General features: G+C 41.9%; 1 protein-coding gene across 2 annotated transcripts; it reads left to right on the forward strand.

The window, feature by feature from the left end:
* The first annotated feature begins 284 nt into the window (after nt 1–284).
* CHMP4C (charged multivesicular body protein 4C) lies at nt 285–18552 on the forward strand. Of its 2 annotated transcripts, XM_075023502.1 has the most exons (6): nt 2914–5421; nt 7592–7756; nt 7840–8040; nt 8984–9098; nt 12984–13092; nt 15331–18552. In XM_075023502.1, the coding sequence occupies exons 2-6, from the start codon at nt 7680–7682 to the stop codon at nt 15393–15395; spliced, it is 567 nt and encodes a 188-aa protein (XP_074879603.1). In that variant the 5' UTR covers nt 2914–5421; nt 7592–7679; the 3' UTR covers nt 15396–18552. The 2 variants fall into 2 exon arrangements, with proteins under 2 accessions (XP_074879601.1, XP_074879603.1); XM_075023500.1 differs by lacking the exons at nt 2914–5421; nt 7592–7756 and adding an exon at nt 285–656 and having other exon boundaries at nt 7863–8040.
* The last annotated feature ends 1522 nt before the right edge of the window (nt 18553–20074 follow it).

Below are 20074 nucleotides of genomic sequence, written 5' to 3' on the forward strand. Positions count from 1 at the left end.
TTAATTCATCGGTGCCGCCGTGGTTTCCTCCGCGACGCACCCGTCCTTTTAAACGCCGCCTTTCCTCAGAACTCAGCGTTTACCTTCCCGGCCCCAACCCGCGTGCTCGGCCCCGGCCGGCGGCGCTGTGGCAGCCCGCACCTGTGCGGCCTCCCAAGCGCACCTGCCGCCGGCGTGAGACCGGAGGACAGCGGGGGGAGCCACGCACTACGCGGCCGCCTGCGCCGCTCCTCCTCCGCCCCGCCCGGGGCTCTGCCCTCTACTCCCGCGGGCCGCCCCGCCGAGCTCCCCGGCGCCGGGCCCGCCCCGCCCCGCCGCCAGGTGCGGTGCCGCCGCCCGCGGGCCCAGGAAGTGCCGTCACGGCGTGTGCCGGGCGGGGCGGCGGCTCCTGCGGGCCGCGCCGGGCCGGTCAGACCGTTCCGTCGGCGGGTGCCGGGCCGGGGCCGCCGCCGCCGCCGCCATGAGCAAGATTTCCAAGTTCTTCAAGGGGGGCGGCTCGGCCGCCTCCAAGGGCCGCGGGGGGCCGTCGCCGCAGGAGGCGCTGGCCCGGCTGCGGGAGACGGAGGAGATGCTCAGCAAGAAGCAGGAGTACCTGGAGACGAGGATCGAGCGGGAGCTGGCGGCAGCCCGGCAGCACGGCACCAAGAACAAGCGAGGTGAGTCCTCGCCGGCCGGGGCCGTGCCGGGCCCCGCTGCCCTCCGCCCGCCGCCGGGGAAGGCCGGCCGCGCCCTGCCGGGCCGGCGGCGGCTGCTTGGGTGGCTTGCGAGGCTTTGAACCCCAGGCTTCGAAGGCCTCTAGGTGCGGGGCTCCGCTGAGGAGAGGGCGGACTCGCAGGGGCTGTTGCTGGGCCGCGTCTGTGGGCTGCGCAGCGCGTTCCGTGGTTCAGCAGTGGACTCCGAGCGGTGTGCGCAGGCCGGGTGGGACAGGGTGGTGGCTTTGGGTCTTTGGCATCTGTTGGGGTTTAATGCGTGGTGGATTCATTGTGGTGGTCTGGTAATAGGATGCCGTCTTCCTCGCTCATTTGCTGTCTGTGGTTTCCTGTGTGATACTCCTGTTTGCCCTTTGCACCGCAGTCGGTGTGGGTATCGGCTGGGTGCACGTTGCGCAAAGTACTACTGTTCAACGTGGGAACAGCTTGGGTGTTGAGCACTGGTTGTGCAGATAGCAAAGGAGCTGAAGCGTGCGAGGATCTCCTGGCTATTCATGGATGCATTCACATTATCCCAGCTATGAGGGTTGGAGAAGAGGAGGAGCAAAGTGATTCGCCTCAAATCACATAGGAAGTACGTGATACCACTAAAAAATGAATTAGAGTTCAGAGCATTAGTGACCATTGGTCGGGGCTGCTGTTAGCTGCAAAGGAGAGGGTACTAAGGGATAATAAGGTCTGGATCCTGCTTGTACCGATGTTGTCATCTCTGGGAAGCAAATGGTGGTAGCCAATGTCTTGGGGGATATACAGGCCTTTGAGAAACAAGTTAATTACTTCCTAAAGTCACCTGGAGTCCTGTTTGTCTACTCTGAGCTTTATCTTTCTTTAAATACTTCAAAACAGAAGAAAAACATTTCAAAGATTTGTGACATAACGAGAAAGTAGCTCTTTCATCTGCTCTTTCTGTTGCTTGGTAATGTAAAAAATTAATGCCATGTAACTTAGAACTTGTGAGGAGCCGCACATTAAAGGTGCGTTGGTTAGCCCTTCAACGTATTTGTAATACTTTAGCATTTAATAGTTATTAGCAAAAGGCAGAGTAGCTAAACTAACTTTTAGTTAGAAAGGATTTAAAACCATGGGTCAAGATGGGACAGATTTGAAGGCTGAAACAGTCAGAGGGAGTAAAGCCAGTTCGGCAGCGCAGCTGAGTCTGTTGCTCTGCAGCACGGGAGCTGCCAGGGTTGTCCCGGTCCCACACTTTCTACTCCCCCGAGTGTCTGTCTTGTCCCCTTGTGCAGGTACTGGCACCTGTGTGCTGGCACAGTGACGTGGTTCAGGAAGGTGATCCAGCTGAAAACTAATTTGCTGTGGGACACAGCGACCAGATCACTCCTGGGGCTGGGTTCATTGTGCAAATGCCCGAGTGGCAGGGCTGATGCAAGAAAACAGGCCAGCTCCTGGAAGTTCATCCCAAGCCTGGACTTTGAGCTGGCATGGTTGCAGGAAGAAGCAATGATTCCTGCCTTGCTCCTGCCTTCATACTGCTCCCTTCCTTTCCTTGGCAGAGCTCCCTGAAGGGTGTGTTTCAAGAAAGCTGGATGCAGCTGTCAAACATCATGGGTTTTCTTTGGCTGGGTTATGTTTTTTACCCAGTGTAGGTTAAGTTCCACTTCTCCAGTTGACTCGGCAGCTGCACGAGTGCTCGGGCACCTGTGAAGCAGAGGGCGGTGCACAGGCAGGAATGAGTACTTGTTGCGAGAAGGTGGATCTGCTTCTCCTTTAACTCGGCCGGTTGATGCTGGTTTCAGGTGTTTGTTGGCCTTGTGCTTCAGGCATGCAGCGTTTGACAAATGAAGCTTTTCTCCCACATCTTTGTTTCCACTGCTGTGCTCAGTATGCAATTCCCTGAGTTTTTTATCTATGCAATTCTTTGTGGAGCCAGGCTGCAAACTGGATTGTTGAGCTGGTCGTGGTTAAGAATAACTCTGTTTTATCTTGTCGTTTGCTCAGGGACCTACAGTTAAGGACAGTAAGGAGACAGGAGTAGGGCAAGAAGTGCAGAGTGGGCGTTTTTTCATGCCAAAACCGGTTCTAAAGCCAAAACAGGATAGTGTAACTACAGTCAGAGGAGAAATGAGAAACTAACCTTGGTGTGCCAAAGTGCTTGAATTTTGTGGGCTAGTGAGTGAACTTAAATCCCCAATAATACCCCTTCATTTGATATGTCAGTTGTTTTACAGTTTAATTGCTGTTGATATACATATAACAGCGTATTAGCTGGTATACTGTACTGTATAGTTCAGAGGGAACCTGCGCTAACCAGCATCTATTGTAGCATTATGTAAACATACACACAAATGAGAGAAGAAAAGTTTTAATCTACATTGCCTTGTTTAAGTGAATGTTTCAAAGGGACCTTGCAGGTAATTTTTAATGTTTTTTCTTAATTGCTTCTGTGGAGAAGCCTATGGAAACTAAAATGGGAGTGTCAGACTAGAGCAAGATGTATCTAGACAGAAAATCTATAGAAAATGCACCAAATTAGCGTGATCTCATTGATTTTTAGGCATGTGAGTTTGAGTCAGTTCTACTGACAGAAGAGAGAGCAGATTCAAGCATCAGCAATTTTTCACAAGTTCAGATGATTCTTGGATGGGTTCACGTGGCATCAGTAAGCTTAACTTGATTTAAAAGCCGTAACACGTTAGCTATGCAAATAGATGTGAAACATCACTTAAATATTTTTGGCTTCTCCTTTGTGAATTGAGTATCTCTGCAGTTCCTGTACCTAATCTGAAATCATCTGTGCTTCTGGGGTGATACATTTCCAGCATTTCCCATTAATATCTTACTGTAGCTGGACCACTTGTGGGTTTTCAGAACACCGATGTGTGTTAGAATCCCTCCTGCAGAGGTCATGTCATGATAAGCAGTATTTCTTTTCATGGTTAGCACTGCCTTTTAATCTCTCCCCATTCCAGATACAAAGTCAAGATTTTTTTTTTATATCTCTTGCTGTATTTTTGGGGTATCTCAGTTTCAGCCAGTACACAGCTGCCAACTCCATCTGTGAGCTGGCCATTCATCTTCAATATTTTGAAGGTCATACAGGAAAATTTAAAGGACAGAAAGTAATACTGAGTATTTGAGAACTCTGTTTAAAAAGAAATGTGTTCTCTGAACTGTGCCTGTGCAAGTAACATACGTGTGAATGAGTGTTGTTTCAGCCTGCAATCTTTCACAGATCCTAAAAAATGGCTAAATGAAAAGAATTGTTAAAAGAAGCCATAGCTGCTTTTTTTTTTTTTTTTTTAAATCCAGAATAGGATTAAATCTTAACCATAAAGGGCCACCTAGTACTACTGAGGACAAAACGTATATAGTAAGTTGGAATAACAGGTAGGCTTTTACAGGTAGATGCTGCTAAACATGTTGTGTGGTACGTTTGGGCAGAGTTTACGTAGCTGTGTAGCATTCCTTTTCAGTGACTTAGTTGTAACCAGAATGCTGTTGAAACCAAACAACAATGTTGTGTGTTAATGTGGACAGGGCTGTCATACCTATGACAGGGTGTATGACAGTTTGGGACTGAGGGTTTCTGGTGGGGAGACAGGAGGAAGCCTTTAGTGTGTCTGTTTTGTGAGTTAGAGGTATTCTCTGATCTTCATGATCATTTCAAATGTCTTGCCATGAAGTGGAATGATTATAATAAGTCAAGTGCGTTATTGTTCTTGAATTAGCCCCTCAGTTGTAACTGTATGTGGCTTCCCCTACAAGGTTTTAAGGATTATGAATGCTGATAATGAGTTTACTTAGGTTGGTATGATTTTTATGGCCTCCAGCAGCATTTCTTTTGGTTGTCCCTGGTGTAAGGGAGATCGGAAGTTGTAATCCATTAGTCCCTTGCAGGAGTGAAGGGAGGTTTGTGAATTGTATCCAAGAATAAAATCTAGTATTTTCACAGTGGTTTTATGTCTTCTGAAGAAACACTCCTTTCCTTCTTCACCAGTTTCCCCCTGGGAATTTTAAGGATTACTAGACAATGCTTTTATTTCTACTTCAGAAGATGAGATCATCGGTAATTCCTGTACTGATGGGTGTTGGTGGTGGGCTTGACAGGTAAAGGTGCTGTTATCACTGTACTGTCTCTTCAATCTGATCTGTCATGAAACCATGAGGAGGGTGGCACAACTCTATGTCGCTACTTTTGTTCTTTCCTTTAGAAACCTGGATATTCAGTGTGGCCAGGCTTACTATTGCCCAGTTGGCCATTTCTGCTTCCTTAATAAGGTATCAGCATGGTAGTGATATTGGAAAAATGTCCTTCTGTCTGTTAATAACAGTAGTTCTTTAATATGCATAGTTAAGCTGACATAATAGTCTACTGTTGTTCCAGCCACTTACCTTGAAAATAAAATAAACACTCAGATTAAAAGCAGTGGTTCCTAATCTGAGCTGTATCCTGCTTGCTGGACTCAGAAGTAGAGCACAAGAAACATGCTAAAACCCAGCCAACTGCTAACCACTTTATTATGAAATGCAGGAGTTGAACTGGCTTCTTTGGAGCACAACAGAAACAGTATATGAGATCGCTTTTTTCCTGGAGAAGACCTCCACCTCTTCCTGGTTGAAATGGTATTAATTGCACTTGCTTCCTCAGACTCTACCCCTGCTTAGACTCTTCCTCCCTGGGCTGTCTTCCTTCTTTGAAATCTTTGGAATGAGCAACAGCCTTTTTCAGTGCCATTCTTAGACCTTCAGTGAAGTAAGTTTATGTTCTTTGCTCAATTTCTTTATTTTTTTGATAGATATGTTCTTCTTCAGTTTGGTTATTATAATTCAGTAGCATTTCTGTGAAGCATTTCAATCTTCTTGTAAGACTTGCACACAATTTTAAAATGCTTGTATGTGCAGTAGAAAAGCACTTAAAAGTTCATGATAATGTGTAAAACAAAAATAGATTTCAAATAGCAAGGAGATTCTCAGATCATAGCTATAGGAGCTACTAAAACAAAACACTGTGCAATTAAGGACATGCGTTTAATATAAATGAGAAGTCATGTGGTGTGATGTGGGAATTTATTAAGCCTTGGTTGATAAGGAAGGAGTGTGAATTGATTTCCTATGAAGTGCTTTGTTCTGTAAGTCATTGGTAAAACTAAAGAGAATTAATAAAGATGATATGTTGCACTACAATAACGAGGAAAAGCTGTTTACGAATAGGTGAAGTCACACAGAGTTTAGCTGCTTCTGTGGTTTCTTAATTTGGGTGTGGTTTAATTAAATGTTAATACAGGAACCTTCAGGATTTTGAAAACAACTGCTTTGTGTGTAACTGAGGAAATCCATTTTCTCTCTGAGCAGCCAATAATAACAGCACCATTACAGAGTCCCATTTCTGAAAAGCACCGACTGGAAATACTGCCCTGTGGTAGCTGCTTACTCCAGTTGAAGCCTTTCTGCATCAGCTAGTTAGTGCTCCTCAGTCCACAGGGCTTTAGAGTCCTCTCTGGCACAGCCGGTGTTATGCAGTTTCAGACCATTAAATTTAGCTGGAATCTCTGGCTTCCAAACCTAAGAATCCAGGATCAAATTTTGATTCAACTGAAGCTAAGGAAGGAAGTGGCTGGTGTCCTAACACTACCAATGATAAGCATAAATAAGTAAAGAAGTAATAAGTAGGTAAAAAGATTATTTGGGATTAAGTCAAACTGATGTATTTTGGAATTGCCAATGAGAATTTTACAATTCTCACATTTGCCATTTGCATGACATCATCTGGTGTTCATGCATCTCTTTCAGAATATGCATGATTTTCAGACAATCCCCCAAAACCTGGGAAAAATCTTGCATTTGAATACTGATTAATCTGTTGTGGTTGTGGTTTGCTGTCCTGGAACATTTTACTGCAGGTGCTAGAAGGCATTGTGTGTATTAGCCAGTGTGAATGCTTGTGCTTGTGCAGCTAATGATGACTGATTTTGACCATGTTGATTCAAGCATTTGTCAAGAAAACACTAAATTTTTTAGTATGTCGTTACCAAAAATCTATGCCACCTCCTTGGAGTAATCCTGACTGCATTTGACAAGTTGTGTACTCCAATGTCAAGGTTCAGTGTTACTGCAGGTAGGCAATTATTTGAATAGGACAGCAACAGTAAGTGCTGCTGTTGGTTGAGTTTGGGGGCCTGCAGTGCTGCTGTTGCTTGCTGGCTCTGACCCTGATTTGAAAGTTTAAATGTAAGATGCAAGGGAAAGGACACACCTATTAATAGCATTGAAAAAGCAATGGGTTAACTTAGTCTCTTAGTTTTGTTTGGTGTTTTTCTTGCCTGGCACATGTGTAGTTTGGAAAGGACAGTGGTCAGGAAATGCTTGTGGCAAGATTGTGTGTTCCACACCCCGAGGCCAAGATAAAGCCCTTTTCTCCTCCTGCTTGTCATGTGCATTTATTCTGGTAATGATTTACTCTGGGCAAAGTATGCTGCTCATAACTTAGCAAATATAAAAGACTAATCGCAAGGATTTACAAAGATAATGGGGAGTAGCTGGATTTGACTGTGGCTGTGTCTACAAAGTTCTATATGTTTTCAAGTTCTAAGGTTTAAAGATCATGCTCCTGAGTGATTGTAAAAAATAGATGCAGCTGAAAGCCAGAGAAATGTGAGTCCTCCTTTGATCTAACCCACCTGCTTGGTTAGGGCATTTGGGCTTTCCATTGCACTTGACAGTTTCTGCTGCTGCAACAAAGTTTAGAGAGCAGCATTGGTGGAGCATTGGTTATCATGACAGATCTTCTTACTCTGTCTTCCTTAGTTTTTACTGATGTATTGCAACCTCTTCTTTTCTTTCTTTCCCCTGTTTCCTCCTTTCTGACTTCTCTCTGACATTTTTCTTTTTCCTCCCCACCTTCCCTGCTTTGCCTGTGTGCACAGGATGGAGTTCAAGATCTCCCGCAGTGGAGGAAGAAGCTGCTCTTCCCTGTGGTGCTAAAAGGAGTTAATCTAAAAGAGGCTTCCCAGCATGTTCATGCAACAGCATGTTGGTGATAAACAGGCTGCTGAACTGGTGTGGTCAAAGTTTGTCTTCCTACTAGTAAGGTAGGAGAGTGAGAATTACGAATTCTGCAGGTTGGCTTGGTGCTGAACTACTTATCCTTGCATTTTGCTATATAAAAACACAGTGCACTTTGCCTCTGCTTTCCAGCTGCCTTACAAGCACTGAAGAGAAAAAAGAGATATGAGAAACAGTTGAGTCAAATTGATGGGACGCTGTCGACCATTGAGTTCCAGAGAGAGGCACTGGAAAATTCCCACACCAACACAGAAGTGCTCAAGAATATGGGTTATGCTGCACAAGCTATGAAAAAAGTGCATGAAAATATGTAAGTGCTTTCTAATAGCTTTCAAGTTGAGCTTACTAACCACTTTCAAACTATTTCGCCACAGCCGATTGTATCAAGTCAGGCAGTTTTGACTTCATTTTGGGTTCAGGCATTTAATGTCAGGAATGCTACTGGTGCTGTAATGTTATGTTTGGCAGAAAAATATCTTTTCTTAACAGCAAGTCTAGAAGGAAGTCCAGCTAACTAGGGAGGATCTGTGTGGTACCTGGTTATTTAAGTCTGCCTTGGCAGTAGAGACTGGCCTCTGCCCTTGATTTTTCCAGAAGAAAACTTAGTTGAAGAAATTAAGTGGACTCCTCAAAGTCCATAAGCTAGACTGTGCGATTCAAAGTATTCATTAGACCTGAATAAAAGAAAGGGTAATTTTTTTGTGCATGTAATATTTTTATATGTCCTATATTGTTTCATGAGGCATTTTCCTGCCTGAATAAACAGAGTTAAATCAGAAAGGTTGTTCTGGGAGAAGTAAACAGGAACTGAAACAATAATGAAGTTAACAATAAGGGGAAGCTTTTAAATGGGGTATAGTTGTGTTAAGTTCCCCCAGTTCTGGTGAAAGCTTAACATCAAAAAAGATCCATCTATAAAGATGCTCGCTTCGGGAAGGAGATGATATCTGCCCAGGGAATGTGACTGTTGGCTGCTAAAGGTTTGAGAAGCCCAGAGAGGGAGAGAGACACAGATGGCTGCAGTTTGACTTTTGTTATAATCCCAAAGTGGAAGAAATTGGACTGGCTAAAACACACAGAAGCTTGCCAAGAAACATTAAGGTGTATGTGAGGGAAATTATTCCCTGTGAGTTCTGCTGTTTATACAGCCATGGACAGAAAAAGAAAATAGGGTCTGTTCAAGTCTCTCTGAGTCTCTTCTGTAGCATTTGAATGATGTATCTTTAAAAATTTTTTCCATGTTATCTTGCCAGGGACTTGAACAAAATTGATGATTTGATGCAAGATATCACTGAACAGCAAGATGTTGCCCAGGAAATTTCAGATGCTATTTCAAACCGAGCGGCCTTTGCTGATGAGTTTGATGAGGTTAGTACTTCAGTAAAGCCTATGAGTTTTAGCTGTTCAATGACTGCATAGTTACTTTGTTGTGCAGTGGTTTGTTCCAGTGGTTTGTTTCTCAAAAGGTGTGCATGTGAAATTCCTTGATCCTAGTTTACCCTATCTAGGACATTTTATTATTTTATATATACACACACATGTGCGCGTATATAAAATAAATCAAATTAATAATATATATAATATAATTAAAATCTATATATGTAAAATACAGAAATATTTTTATTTATATATACATTTTTAAAAAGACAATTTTTAACTGCACTCCTGTAGTTGTTATTCTTATTTGTACCATGGAAGGAGGAGGCCACTAAAACATGTAATTTGTACTGCTCCAAGTGGACACTGAAACATATAATTTTTTGTGCTCCAAATAGACATCCGTTTGACTAACATGTTCCTAAGCTATGAACTGGCTGCTGTTCACAATTCTGAATATTTGGACCGGTTTTTTAAGTTCTTTTTTGGTCCTTGGAGGTGCAGGTCCTCTCCCTGTTTTCCAGATTTTCTACAGAAGTAGATCTATTAAGTAGAAGTAATTCCTGTTGGAGGTAATAAGGTTTCTTCCTTGAGTGCTTTTCTTCTGAAACCCCCACAAGGCATTTAAGACCACCTGAAAATTTGGTGCAGTAGCTTTCATGCAGTGTCACTGGAATTGATTTTGTGTATCTAAGCAGGACATTACTTCTGATCCAGCCATGGCTGAGGACTCAGGGGTCAGGTATACTCAAAATTCCTGCAGTCTGTGGAATGCAGAACTGGGGATCAGGCTCAGGATCACAACCAGTTTGGTTTTGGTTTTTAACTACGTTTTAAAATGACCAAGCACTAGGGATCGTTTAAAGAATGCCCTAAAGAATCAAATGGTTCACATTCTCCCCAACTAATTCATTCCTATGTGCCAAAATGGACAACAAAGAAAAATACATATGCTATATCATATTTGCTTGATTGGGGGTGAGAGGGGAGGTTTCATTTAACAGTTATAATTTGTTGAAAACGGTAATGATTCTTTGTATTTTGTTTTTCCACTTTTGAGTGTAAATAGACTTTTCAAGAAACATTCAATCGGTACCGGCACGAGAAATGGGATTTGGCCTGTAGAAACTGGGCTTCAAACAACTGAAAAACATACTGCCATCCCAAACACCTATACCGTGTCACTTACTTTTCATCAGTGCTTAAATTTTAGGAGTCTAGACTTAGTAAGCATGTTGTAGATTGACCTGGAAGTTCCTAAGGAGGTACTAGTCTAAGTTGATGGGCGTGTTTTCTGTTCTGGGAAAACAAGCCACTGTCACATGGGGCATCATTGTACCAGCACCTGCTTTTTGCATAGGAGCCTAATACTTATAGCACTTGTCCAGTAATGGGGAAACCTGGTTTGCAGGCCACTTAGTTTAAGAGTGCTAGAATCAATGATTTAATTGCTGGGTTATGAGGTGATTTGTGTTGGAGGATGATATTTAATTTTATTTTTTTGAAGGACATTTTGACTGCACGCTTCGATTGCCTCTTCACATGTGTGCCATAGGTTTAAAGAGATCATGAAAGCATGTAATTTCTACTGCTCCAGATAGACACAAAAACATAAGGGTACTTTCTCCCTGGGTTGACACAGTGTATGTCATGAAGAATGCAAAAAAGCTTGTCCCACCTGAGTAGGATGCTTGCTGGGAGGGGCAACCCTTGCCTGGGCTGTTTCTGATAATCAAATGCAAAATACGCACATTTCAGTGGACAAAGCCTGGAACCTGGGAGTTCACCTCTGCAATCTTTTTGGCCTAGGTTCAAAATGAGAAAGGGCATTTGTTATTGCTGTTGCAGTACTCCACAGCCTAGTTGTAGAGCAATGTCTGAGTTGTCAGGAAACAAGGTAAATCCATGCTTGAGGATTAGAAGAACTTGAAAGTTGGGTCTCCCACTTCAAGAGCAAATGTTCTAGGCATTACACTATTATGTTAAAAGTGTAGGGGTCATGATCAGTTTCCTTCACTTTTTTTTTTTAAGACCCTGTTGTGACTGACACACCTCTTAATTGTTTACTTGTTCAGCACAGGTTGGTAAGGACTAATTTGGTGTGTGGGAGTGTTAGATGACCATCTAGAGGTCTTGTTTCCCAGAAAATACCAGTTGACTTTACAAAAACTTAGATACTAACTTTGTAAGAAGCTTGTATTCACACCACTGACTGAGGCACTTAAAGACACAGTTGTACCTCAGCTAAATGCCTAAGTTAGACATGAGGCCCCAACTTGCACATTTCTTTGAAAGATCAGCTGTCAATTGAATATCATCAGGTGTAGACCTGGTGCTGAAGTTTTTAGATGATATCGTAGTATTTGTACTGTGAACTAGGTCAGGTAGGCAAACTGTAGTCTTTTTTTGGCCTTAAAAATATAAAAACATGAGAAAGTAAGTGTCGTGGTTTAACCCCAGCCAGCAACTAAGCACCACGCAGCCGCTCACTCACTCCCCCCCACCTAGTGGGATGGGGGAGAAAATCAGGAAAAGAAGTAAAACTCCTGGGTTGAGATAAGAACGGTTTAATAGAGCAGAAAAGAAGAAACTAATAATGATAATGATAACACTAATAAAATGACAGCAGTAATAATAAAAGGATTGAAATGTACAAATGATGCGCAGGGCAATTGCTCACCACCCGCCGACCGACACCCAGCAAGTCCCCCAGCGGCCAAATCCCTGCCCCCCCCTTCCCAGTTCCTAAACTAGATGGGACGTCACATGGTATGGAATACACCGTTGGCCAGTTTGGGTCAGGTGCTCTGGCTGGGCATGAGAAGCTGAAAAATCCTTGACTATAGTCTAAACACTACTAAGCAACTGAAAACATCAGTGTTATCAACATTCTTCACATACTGAACTCAAAACATAGCACTGTACCAGCTACTAGGAAGACAGTTAACTCTATCCCAGCTGAAACCAGGACAGTAAGTCTAGGAAGGCCTGTGATGGTTATGTAATTATCGTTTTAATTTCCACATTGGTGATAAGCAAGGTATAAATGTGTAGGCAAAGCCTATTTCAATACCTAGTAGATCTCACTTTGCTGCAGCTGCTTTTTCCCCAGCCACTTTTGCTCATTGTTTCTTTTTAAACCATTTTATCAACGTGGCAAGTGTCCATTTCTCTATGAATATGTAATATTTAGCTCCCTTTCTCTGGGAAACTCCAGCCAAAGAATTTCAGCTTTTTTTTAAGTGTGTAGCCTTTTTATTTTTAGTATTATACAAGTGGATTAGATCATCTGTCCAAATCAGCTTCTGCAGCTAAAAGCCCAAGAGTGTTATGTGCTTCAAGAGTAAATAACAAGATCCGGGAGGACAGCTCTGATTCCAGTGCTGAAATCATATATCATCCTGGACTTGTGTGATAGGGCAAAAGCATAATGTGTAATGATATTCTACCTTATAACCAGTGGAAGCTGTTTGCTTTTTAAAATGGGAGAAATTGCACATTAAAATTAGAATCCATTAAGGAGTACAGGCTCTAGATTTGGAACAAACCTGAGCAAAGCAGAGGGACATTCCCCCCCCCCCCCCCCCCCCCCCCCGTTTGCCTTTTTGACAAGTACTACAATGCTATCGGTTTTCTTTCTAATTTTATTCCTTGTCCTGTTTCTGACTTCCATTGTCCTTTCAACTTTCAGTTAAGGTTTATTGTTATTGCCCACACTTAGTAAAAATTACACTTGTGATATGCTGCTTTTGGTATTTGTTTTCAGGTGTAAACTGTTTTTTCAGTAGTGCTTTGCTTCATGGTTGTGAAATGTGCCCTTGCCTGAAATCACTGTCAGAACAATGAATTTGCAAATAATGTTTTCCTTGAATTTAGGATGAGTTGATGGCAGAATTAGAAGAACTGGAGCAAGAAGAATTAAACAAGGGAATGAGAGATGTCAGACTGCCAAGTGTTCCATCCACATCGCTGCCTTCTCGCCCTGGTAAATTGCTTGCTTGCCATTTTACTTTTCTCATGATTAAGGCATGCTTGAGCAGGAGGAGAGGAAGAGGGAGCTCCAGATATGTATTTAACTGTGTTTTAACCTTTAAAGTATTATAGGTTCATTTTCTTATTTTTGTATCTCTTTATCAGAAGAAACAGAGTGGAATTCTGGTTTGCTGTATGAAAGCATTTAGGATCAAATTCTATGTAGATTTGGGGAGGCAAACTCAGGGAACTTGACTTTGCACATATGATAATGCATCTTCTGCTGAAATGTAGTGAGATCACTGAGGAATGGGAAGACCTTTTTTCTCTTTTTGGCAATTAAATCCTTAGTCTTTTTTAATTAGAGTCTGACCTAGATTCATAATGTTTGCGTCACAAAGATTCAGCTTTGTAGGGTAGTGGTTTGATATTTGCCACTGGTATTTTAATTAGAAATGAAGGATGCAGCAGGAAGTACACATTTAAAGAAATACTGTCATTCCTTTGCTTTCCTTCCACAGAACAGACTTATTCCTGGCATTAAGTGGTAGTCTTATTTTTCTGTAGTTCTGCCCTGTTCATGTTGAATTAAGCCAGAGACAGCCAACTTTTAACTGTACCTTTTACCATGTTCCCGTTGTCCTCTATCAGCTGAAAGACTTGCTGTGTACTAATGCTGGTAAAAGAGTATAAATATTTGGTGGCAAGGGTAGCACACATGTGGCACAGGTTGTTTATGGTGCATTCTGCTGCAGAACAGGTTACCTAGACCAGCTCAGCTCAGAGACTCTCATGTGTTTTGGCAGACAGCACTTAAACCACTGAGAAGCAGTTTAAAATGTTCAGTCTGGGATTGTTGCCTCATTTACTAGAGTCAATTGCAGAATAGCTAGTAAAAAAATGCGTTTAGGAGAACCCAGTGCAAATTGCAGTCTAGGCATTTATGGCTTGTTCATACATCCTCTTCCAGATCCAGCTGTGCCAGCTGACTTTTTTATTAAACCCAGGCCATCTTCATGTGCTTCTCACTATCTTAATTTGCTACTTCATCTATCTGTATGACTGCTTCAGGCAAAATTAGCTGGTTACATTAATACAGTTTAAGGCTTCTGCAAAACTGGCTTATCTTTTATGAAACTGGATGCTTACTGTTACGCAGCAATGGCAAAATAAGAACAACAGTTAATGGTTCTATAATGCTTCTAATGGGAGATGCGAGTTACCCTCCAGATATTAGAGATGGGGAAAGAGATGGAGCAAGGCATAGTGACCTTCCCCAGCTGCATAGTAAACCAGTGGCACTTGCTTCTAGAGTAGGGACTGGACCCCTGGTCTCCCGTGTCTTCTTCCCACCTTTAGTCCCTAGAGGTGGTAGCTGCAGCCCCTCTCAAGACTGTGGCTCCTGGCTGTATGGCTGCCACAGGCAGGAGCCAGCTGGTGCTGTAAATGTACACAGAAGGGTATTGCATCCAGTAACAGTGTTCCACTTATATTTGGAGGAATGCAGATCCTGACGTGCACAGCCCACACATGGAGTCAGCCTGAGGTTGAACCTGGGCTGTAGGTCATGTAGTTTGTAGGTCAGTGAATGAAGACTATTTGGGTGAGGTTTTAGTTCAGCGAATGTGAAAGATGTGTGATGGGAGATTTGGGTAGAAAAAGGAGAGACGAAGTGTGTGTGGGACCTGGTACAGAGCTGGGAATTGCTGCTGCTGTGACCACAGCAGTTAACTGATGTCACGTGAGCAAAGATAAGTTCAGGAATTTCTCTCTCCCCTTTAATAGATGACTGCTGTCATTAAAATGGGGTGAGTCTGTTTGGAGACTGGACCTGCACATGCAGAACCCTTGAGCACTATTTGGAAAGGTAGCAGGATGCACAGCTGGCCAGGGGTAGGTCACTTGTGCCTGCTCAAGTGGCAGTGAGAGAACTGGCAGCATTCTGTGGATGCTTGCTCTCTCTGACAGCTTTTAGAGATTAAAAGGTATTTTCTGTGGGAGTTGTTAAATAGGAGTTACATCAGACCTATATTGTTAACCTCAGGGTTATATGGTGAGATAATGGTGGGGCAAAATAGTCACATCTCTCATCAGCTTCATTACTGCGTTACCTTTGTTTAGCTTGCTACTCAGTAAATTGATCAGAGATCTTCAAACTGAAAAGCACTGTGCAAGTCCTCATGCTAACAAATAAAATGGTTCTGACTGTTACTTTAGTTGGTGGTTATTGTTAATCTCTCTTTCTCTGCAGCATCGACCAGGAAGAGAGCAGAGGATGAAGATGAAATGAAGCAGCTGGCTGCCTGGGCTTCATAAGAGCATGGTCTTCTTATAATGCTGAACATTATAGTGCAGATGTAAAGAGCTGTAATGCTGTTTTATAACTGTACCTATTTAGTGTGGTTGCATTTCATACAGGCTGGGTTTTTTTTATGGCCAATCTTGCTAAGAATAGTGTTACTATTTGTTACTACAAAACTAGTTTAAAAACAAACAAACAAAAAAATGCAATAGTTGCCAAAACCTCCAAGCATCAAAGTTTTTTCAGCCTTGGCCAGAGATTTGTTTTGTTATTAGTATCAGTTTTTATTAGGTAGTGTCTTACTATATCTGGCTGGTTTGTAAAACCTGTGGGCCTCACTTATGCACACAGCTGGATTCATTGTTGAAATGAAAAAGTCAAATAAGTCCTCAAGGCCCTATCCTAGAGGGTTATTTGATTCAGACTATTTGAATATTAGCAAAACAGCTTTATATGTGTCCTGACTTGCAAGTTCCTTTGAGCTCAAGAGCTAATAGCCATTCATTTGGGCATGGAGAACAGTCTGCCTGGAGCAACTTACAGTATCCTAGATATTAAGAGGAGACTCTTCTGTAGGTTTTTGAAGTGGGATAGATTTTTTGTTTTGTTTTAACCTTGGCCAGAATATCCTGTGTACTTCTATAGGTCACCTTGAATCATATTTTGAACTATTTCCAATTCAGTTAAAGAACAGTTTTACAGTGATTGGGGAAGATGAAATGTCCAAGTTTTTACAGATCCCTGCCAAACAAAACTGATTTCCGCTAATACTGTCAAAAATCCAGAAGAGCTTTGACCTTCCTGTGTTGTCCTCCACAGTGTATTTCTAGGGTGAGTCTTTACTTTGTATTCTAATACCCATCCTCAAATGAATTAGTAACATATTTTTTTGATTATACAACTTCAAAATAATTTTGATTTCTGAGCATTTGGTTCTTCTCTCTTACTCAGTTTCTGAACAGAAATAATACCAGCATGTTGTATTTGAAATGCTTTTTAACCCTGGTTAAAAGCTGGTTCTGGATTACTTGTAAAGTTGATACGTAATTGTCCAACTGACAGCTTTTTAGCTTATGGAACAAATGCCACTTTGAGTGCTAAACTACTACATACATAGAGAAATCACTATTTAAATACAAACCAAAAATTAGATAGGCTGCTCTGTGCTAACAAATTTTATTAAATAAGACTTAAGCTCTATGCTAGTAGCCTTCTGTCAATCACAAGGAAATAGTAAAACACTGTGGAGTTCCTAGGGTTGTGGGAAGCAAAGTCACATTGATCTAGGTTTCTTGTTTTCAAATTAATTTAAATTTACTGATGATTGAACCACTTGGGAAATAGTGGGAGACTTGGTTTCTGTAGATCTATAGCAGCAGAAGATTGACCCCTTCTCCTGTGGGCTTTAGGCTGTGATTTGCTGGGTGTTTAGCTTTGATAGGCTACAATGGGCTTCAGCTTATTGGAATTTAGGTTAAGCGTAAGTTAATATGTGTTTCTGGACATGGCGTGCTGGCGTGCTCAGAACCTTTCAAGTTGAGTTCCGTGGATGAAACCCAAAATTTACAAACCCTGTGGAGCGATTCAGTTTTTCAGGACTTTTTCATTCTCTGTAGTGGAATTGCTTTTGGTCTGCATCCATGTGAAAGGAGAATCAAGCCTTGCCACTTTACTTGAGATAAATTTCCTACTGGAAAAAATTAAGCATGTTAATTCTATCCCAAAGTTTGGAGGTACCAGGAAAATTGTCCCTTTATGTTGAGAGTAGAGAAAACCTGGAACTATTCAATGTGTGTTCTAAAAACAAAACAAAAATTAAAGAACTGCCTTATATTTAAAAATATATGTTGAACTCTCAGTAGGAAACTAAACACTAATGAAATGTTACTTAGTTTTAATGCTTGCTGAAATTCAGGATAAGATGCCAGCTGTAAGCAGGCATATTTAATAAAATAACAAATATTCTGAGTAAGAATCCATTTGCTAACCCTCTTGTCTGGAATCCTGTTTTCAAGGCATGCAGTCCATGCAAGTCTCTGAATTGGGTACAGAAAGTATTAGCGTACACTGTTTGCATTACTGTGCAAGGCTGGCTGTGCATGTGAACACATCTGGTATTTCTAAATGCGAGGCCATGCCAACATAGTCCCGTGCTTAGCCTGGAAGAGCTGGCTTCTAGCATCTGTTCTTGGTCGAATGAGTAGTTTTCCAATACTTGGCACTTACGTAGTAATTGGCATATTTAAAGTGCTCTACAACCTAACCAAAAGGGTCTCTAAGCTTCCAATTTGAAACTAAAGTGATTTTCAGTCTGCTTTGGAATACACGGACCTGCTGTTTTTGTGCAAGAACTTTCCATATGAACACCCTGCAGGGGAGAAGAAATCCTATGGAAGGTCATCTCCTTTGCAAGCTAGCGGCTGACTGCTGACCTCCAGCAATGTTTTGGCCAAGTGTTGATCCTGGGAAGCTTCAGGTGTCTTCAGATTGTTGATTTCAGACCAGGCACTTCAGGAACGAAATTTGTGAAGGGTGAAGAAAAGAAACTGGTTGTTTGGGTGAATTTCTCTAAAACCTTGTGTGTAGTGGCTGGTGATTCTGGAGGACAGACTCACATACCAGTTCACAGGCTAGGACGTGTCTGGTTGGTGAAGCTATGCTCGGAGATACTATAGTCATGTACACAAACCAAAATACAGTATAGATCTCTAGAACTGGAGTGCTTGTTGCTATGTTTGTTTGGGAGACAGTAGGTGACTGGTTTTCTTCAAAAGCAAAGGGGTTCTAGGGATTTAATTCGGCTGAGGAGGTGGCTCTTTCCTGTGTAAATTCAGATGACGCTGGGACAAATGGCTCTTCCTTTTTTGAACATATGTCTCTCTTCATGCCAACATGGTATTTGTTTAGTATGTAAGCAGACGAGAGTGTATAGTGTCAACATGTTATTGCAAATGTACTCTCTATTAACTGGAACATATTTTACACGAGGACTATGGAAGCAGATGGTGTACTATAGCTGACTTCCTTTCTTGTTTCTTATTTATTCTGAGAATGTTTTCTCCTCTTAACAGACTTGGACATTTTTAATCTGTGTAGCTTTTAAAGGGGGAAAGTACATTAATAAAGTGAAAAGAATTAATATATATGCTGTAAATAAATATTTTGGTGTCATATTTGTGCTGTATGACTGTGTTAAATTTATTTTCCTATCAGGCAAACCTGTAAGTACTCTCCTTACACTGTCATTAGGATACAGTGCTCCTTAGAGGATGTGGGGATATTTTGAAAGATTTTTGATGTATTAGTCTTTCAACATCAGGTTAGAATTCAACCATTCTTCAAGGTTGATTTAGTTTAAAAAAGAAGAAAGCAGTATATGCTATGGTGTTTGGACTGCATTCCTTTGCACTTAACTGTTGTGTTGCAAGAGATTCTTTTATTTTAATGTGTCCAAAATACCTACTTTTTCCTTCCACCCCTGCAAAGATTTCTTCATTATTTGAGAAATGTGTGGACTTCACTTTCCAGGCCTTAGTTGAAAGGAAGAATGGTCAGGTCTTTTTAAACATGAAGAAGACAAATTCCTGTAGGCAAGGATAAATTAAAAAAAATAAAATAATGAATTTTTTTCATGCATCTCATTAGAATCTCCTTAAAGTGTGTGTGTGTATGTATAGCATCTCACATTTTATGTATGCACACACATGTATATTTACACATATGTATAAAGTGTTGGAGCAAAGATTTAAGACTGTCATTCATTATCTGGTCTGGAATGGGTTCAATTGCTTGCGCAGCTTGTCTTTGCCTCTTTGTGAAGCCTAAAGACTTCATCACAAAATGTCAAGGAACTGTTCTGGTACATACACATGCCTGCTGTGTATACAGCTGTTGGGGGCAGGGGGGAGGTTGAGGAGGGTGGAAGAAGAGGATGGACATGTTCGGGACTATTTCTGATCAGAAAATCTCACAGTTTTATATGATGTAGTGCCTAAATTTTTTATTGATGTAATTTTTTTTTAGAAACGTTAAGGAGGCAGCTTTACTCTCAAAAAATTACTTAACAACAGGGACTAGCTTGAACATCTAAAGAAATGCCAGCTATCACCAGTCTAATCTTACATAGCTGTCATATTTTGTCATGTCTGACCCCACTGCAGAGACTGCTGCAAGACCCACCATCGTAGCACTGTTCGGTCAGATGTGTATTGTAAGGAAATCCTGCCCAGTTCACTGACTGATCATGGTTTAAGTGGTTTATTGTTTTGTTATCAATGCGTAATTAACTGGCCCTCGCTGAACTATATATACGCTTGGGATCCTTATTTGCAGTGCAACAGATAAAGCTAGCCAATATAGTTATGAAATGTTAATATGTGCCTAGAAATTTCTAAACATCCTTGTATAACTAGGATGGCTGTGTCTGGCAGGGTCACGCAGGCCCCTCTGCTGCCCTGCTCCCCTCTTCTGCACGCTACACATCCTCGTGTTTTCGTGTTTTGCTTGCATGTCTGCTTAGCTGACTTTCTACCCCCTGCAACTAAAAGTCTCCTGGTAATTCCCCAGTTGCTGTTTAATAGAGTTGATCGTTCTCTTCCTCTTTACTGAGATGAGCTTTGTGCAAAGGCCCTGTCAGGACAGTTTGGGCATCCCACTCCCCCACCCCCTTTACACCCTCTCCCTGTGCTATCTC

The sequence above is a fragment of the Buteo buteo genome, chromosome 3 (assembly GCF_964188355.1).
Source record: "Buteo buteo chromosome 3, bButBut1.hap1.1, whole genome shotgun sequence".
Taxonomy (NCBI): domain Eukaryota; kingdom Metazoa; phylum Chordata; class Aves; order Accipitriformes; family Accipitridae; genus Buteo; species Buteo buteo.

What these genes read in the sequence shown, in the direction of transcription:
- CHMP4C (XM_075023500.1), top strand. Translation starts at nt 461, where the DNA reads ATGAGCAAGATTTCCAAGTTCTTCAAGGGGGGCGGCTCGGCCGCCTCC. An exon ending in TTGCTGATGAGTTTGATGAG is followed by an intron (nt 9,099 to 12,983) that starts GTTAGTACTTCA and finishes CCTTGAATTTAG; the next exon opens with GATGAGTTGATGGCAGAATT. An exon ending in ATCGCTGCCTTCTCGCCCTG is followed by an intron (nt 13,093 to 15,330) that starts GTAAATTGCTTG and finishes CTTTCTCTGCAG; the next exon opens with CATCGACCAGGAAGAGAGCA.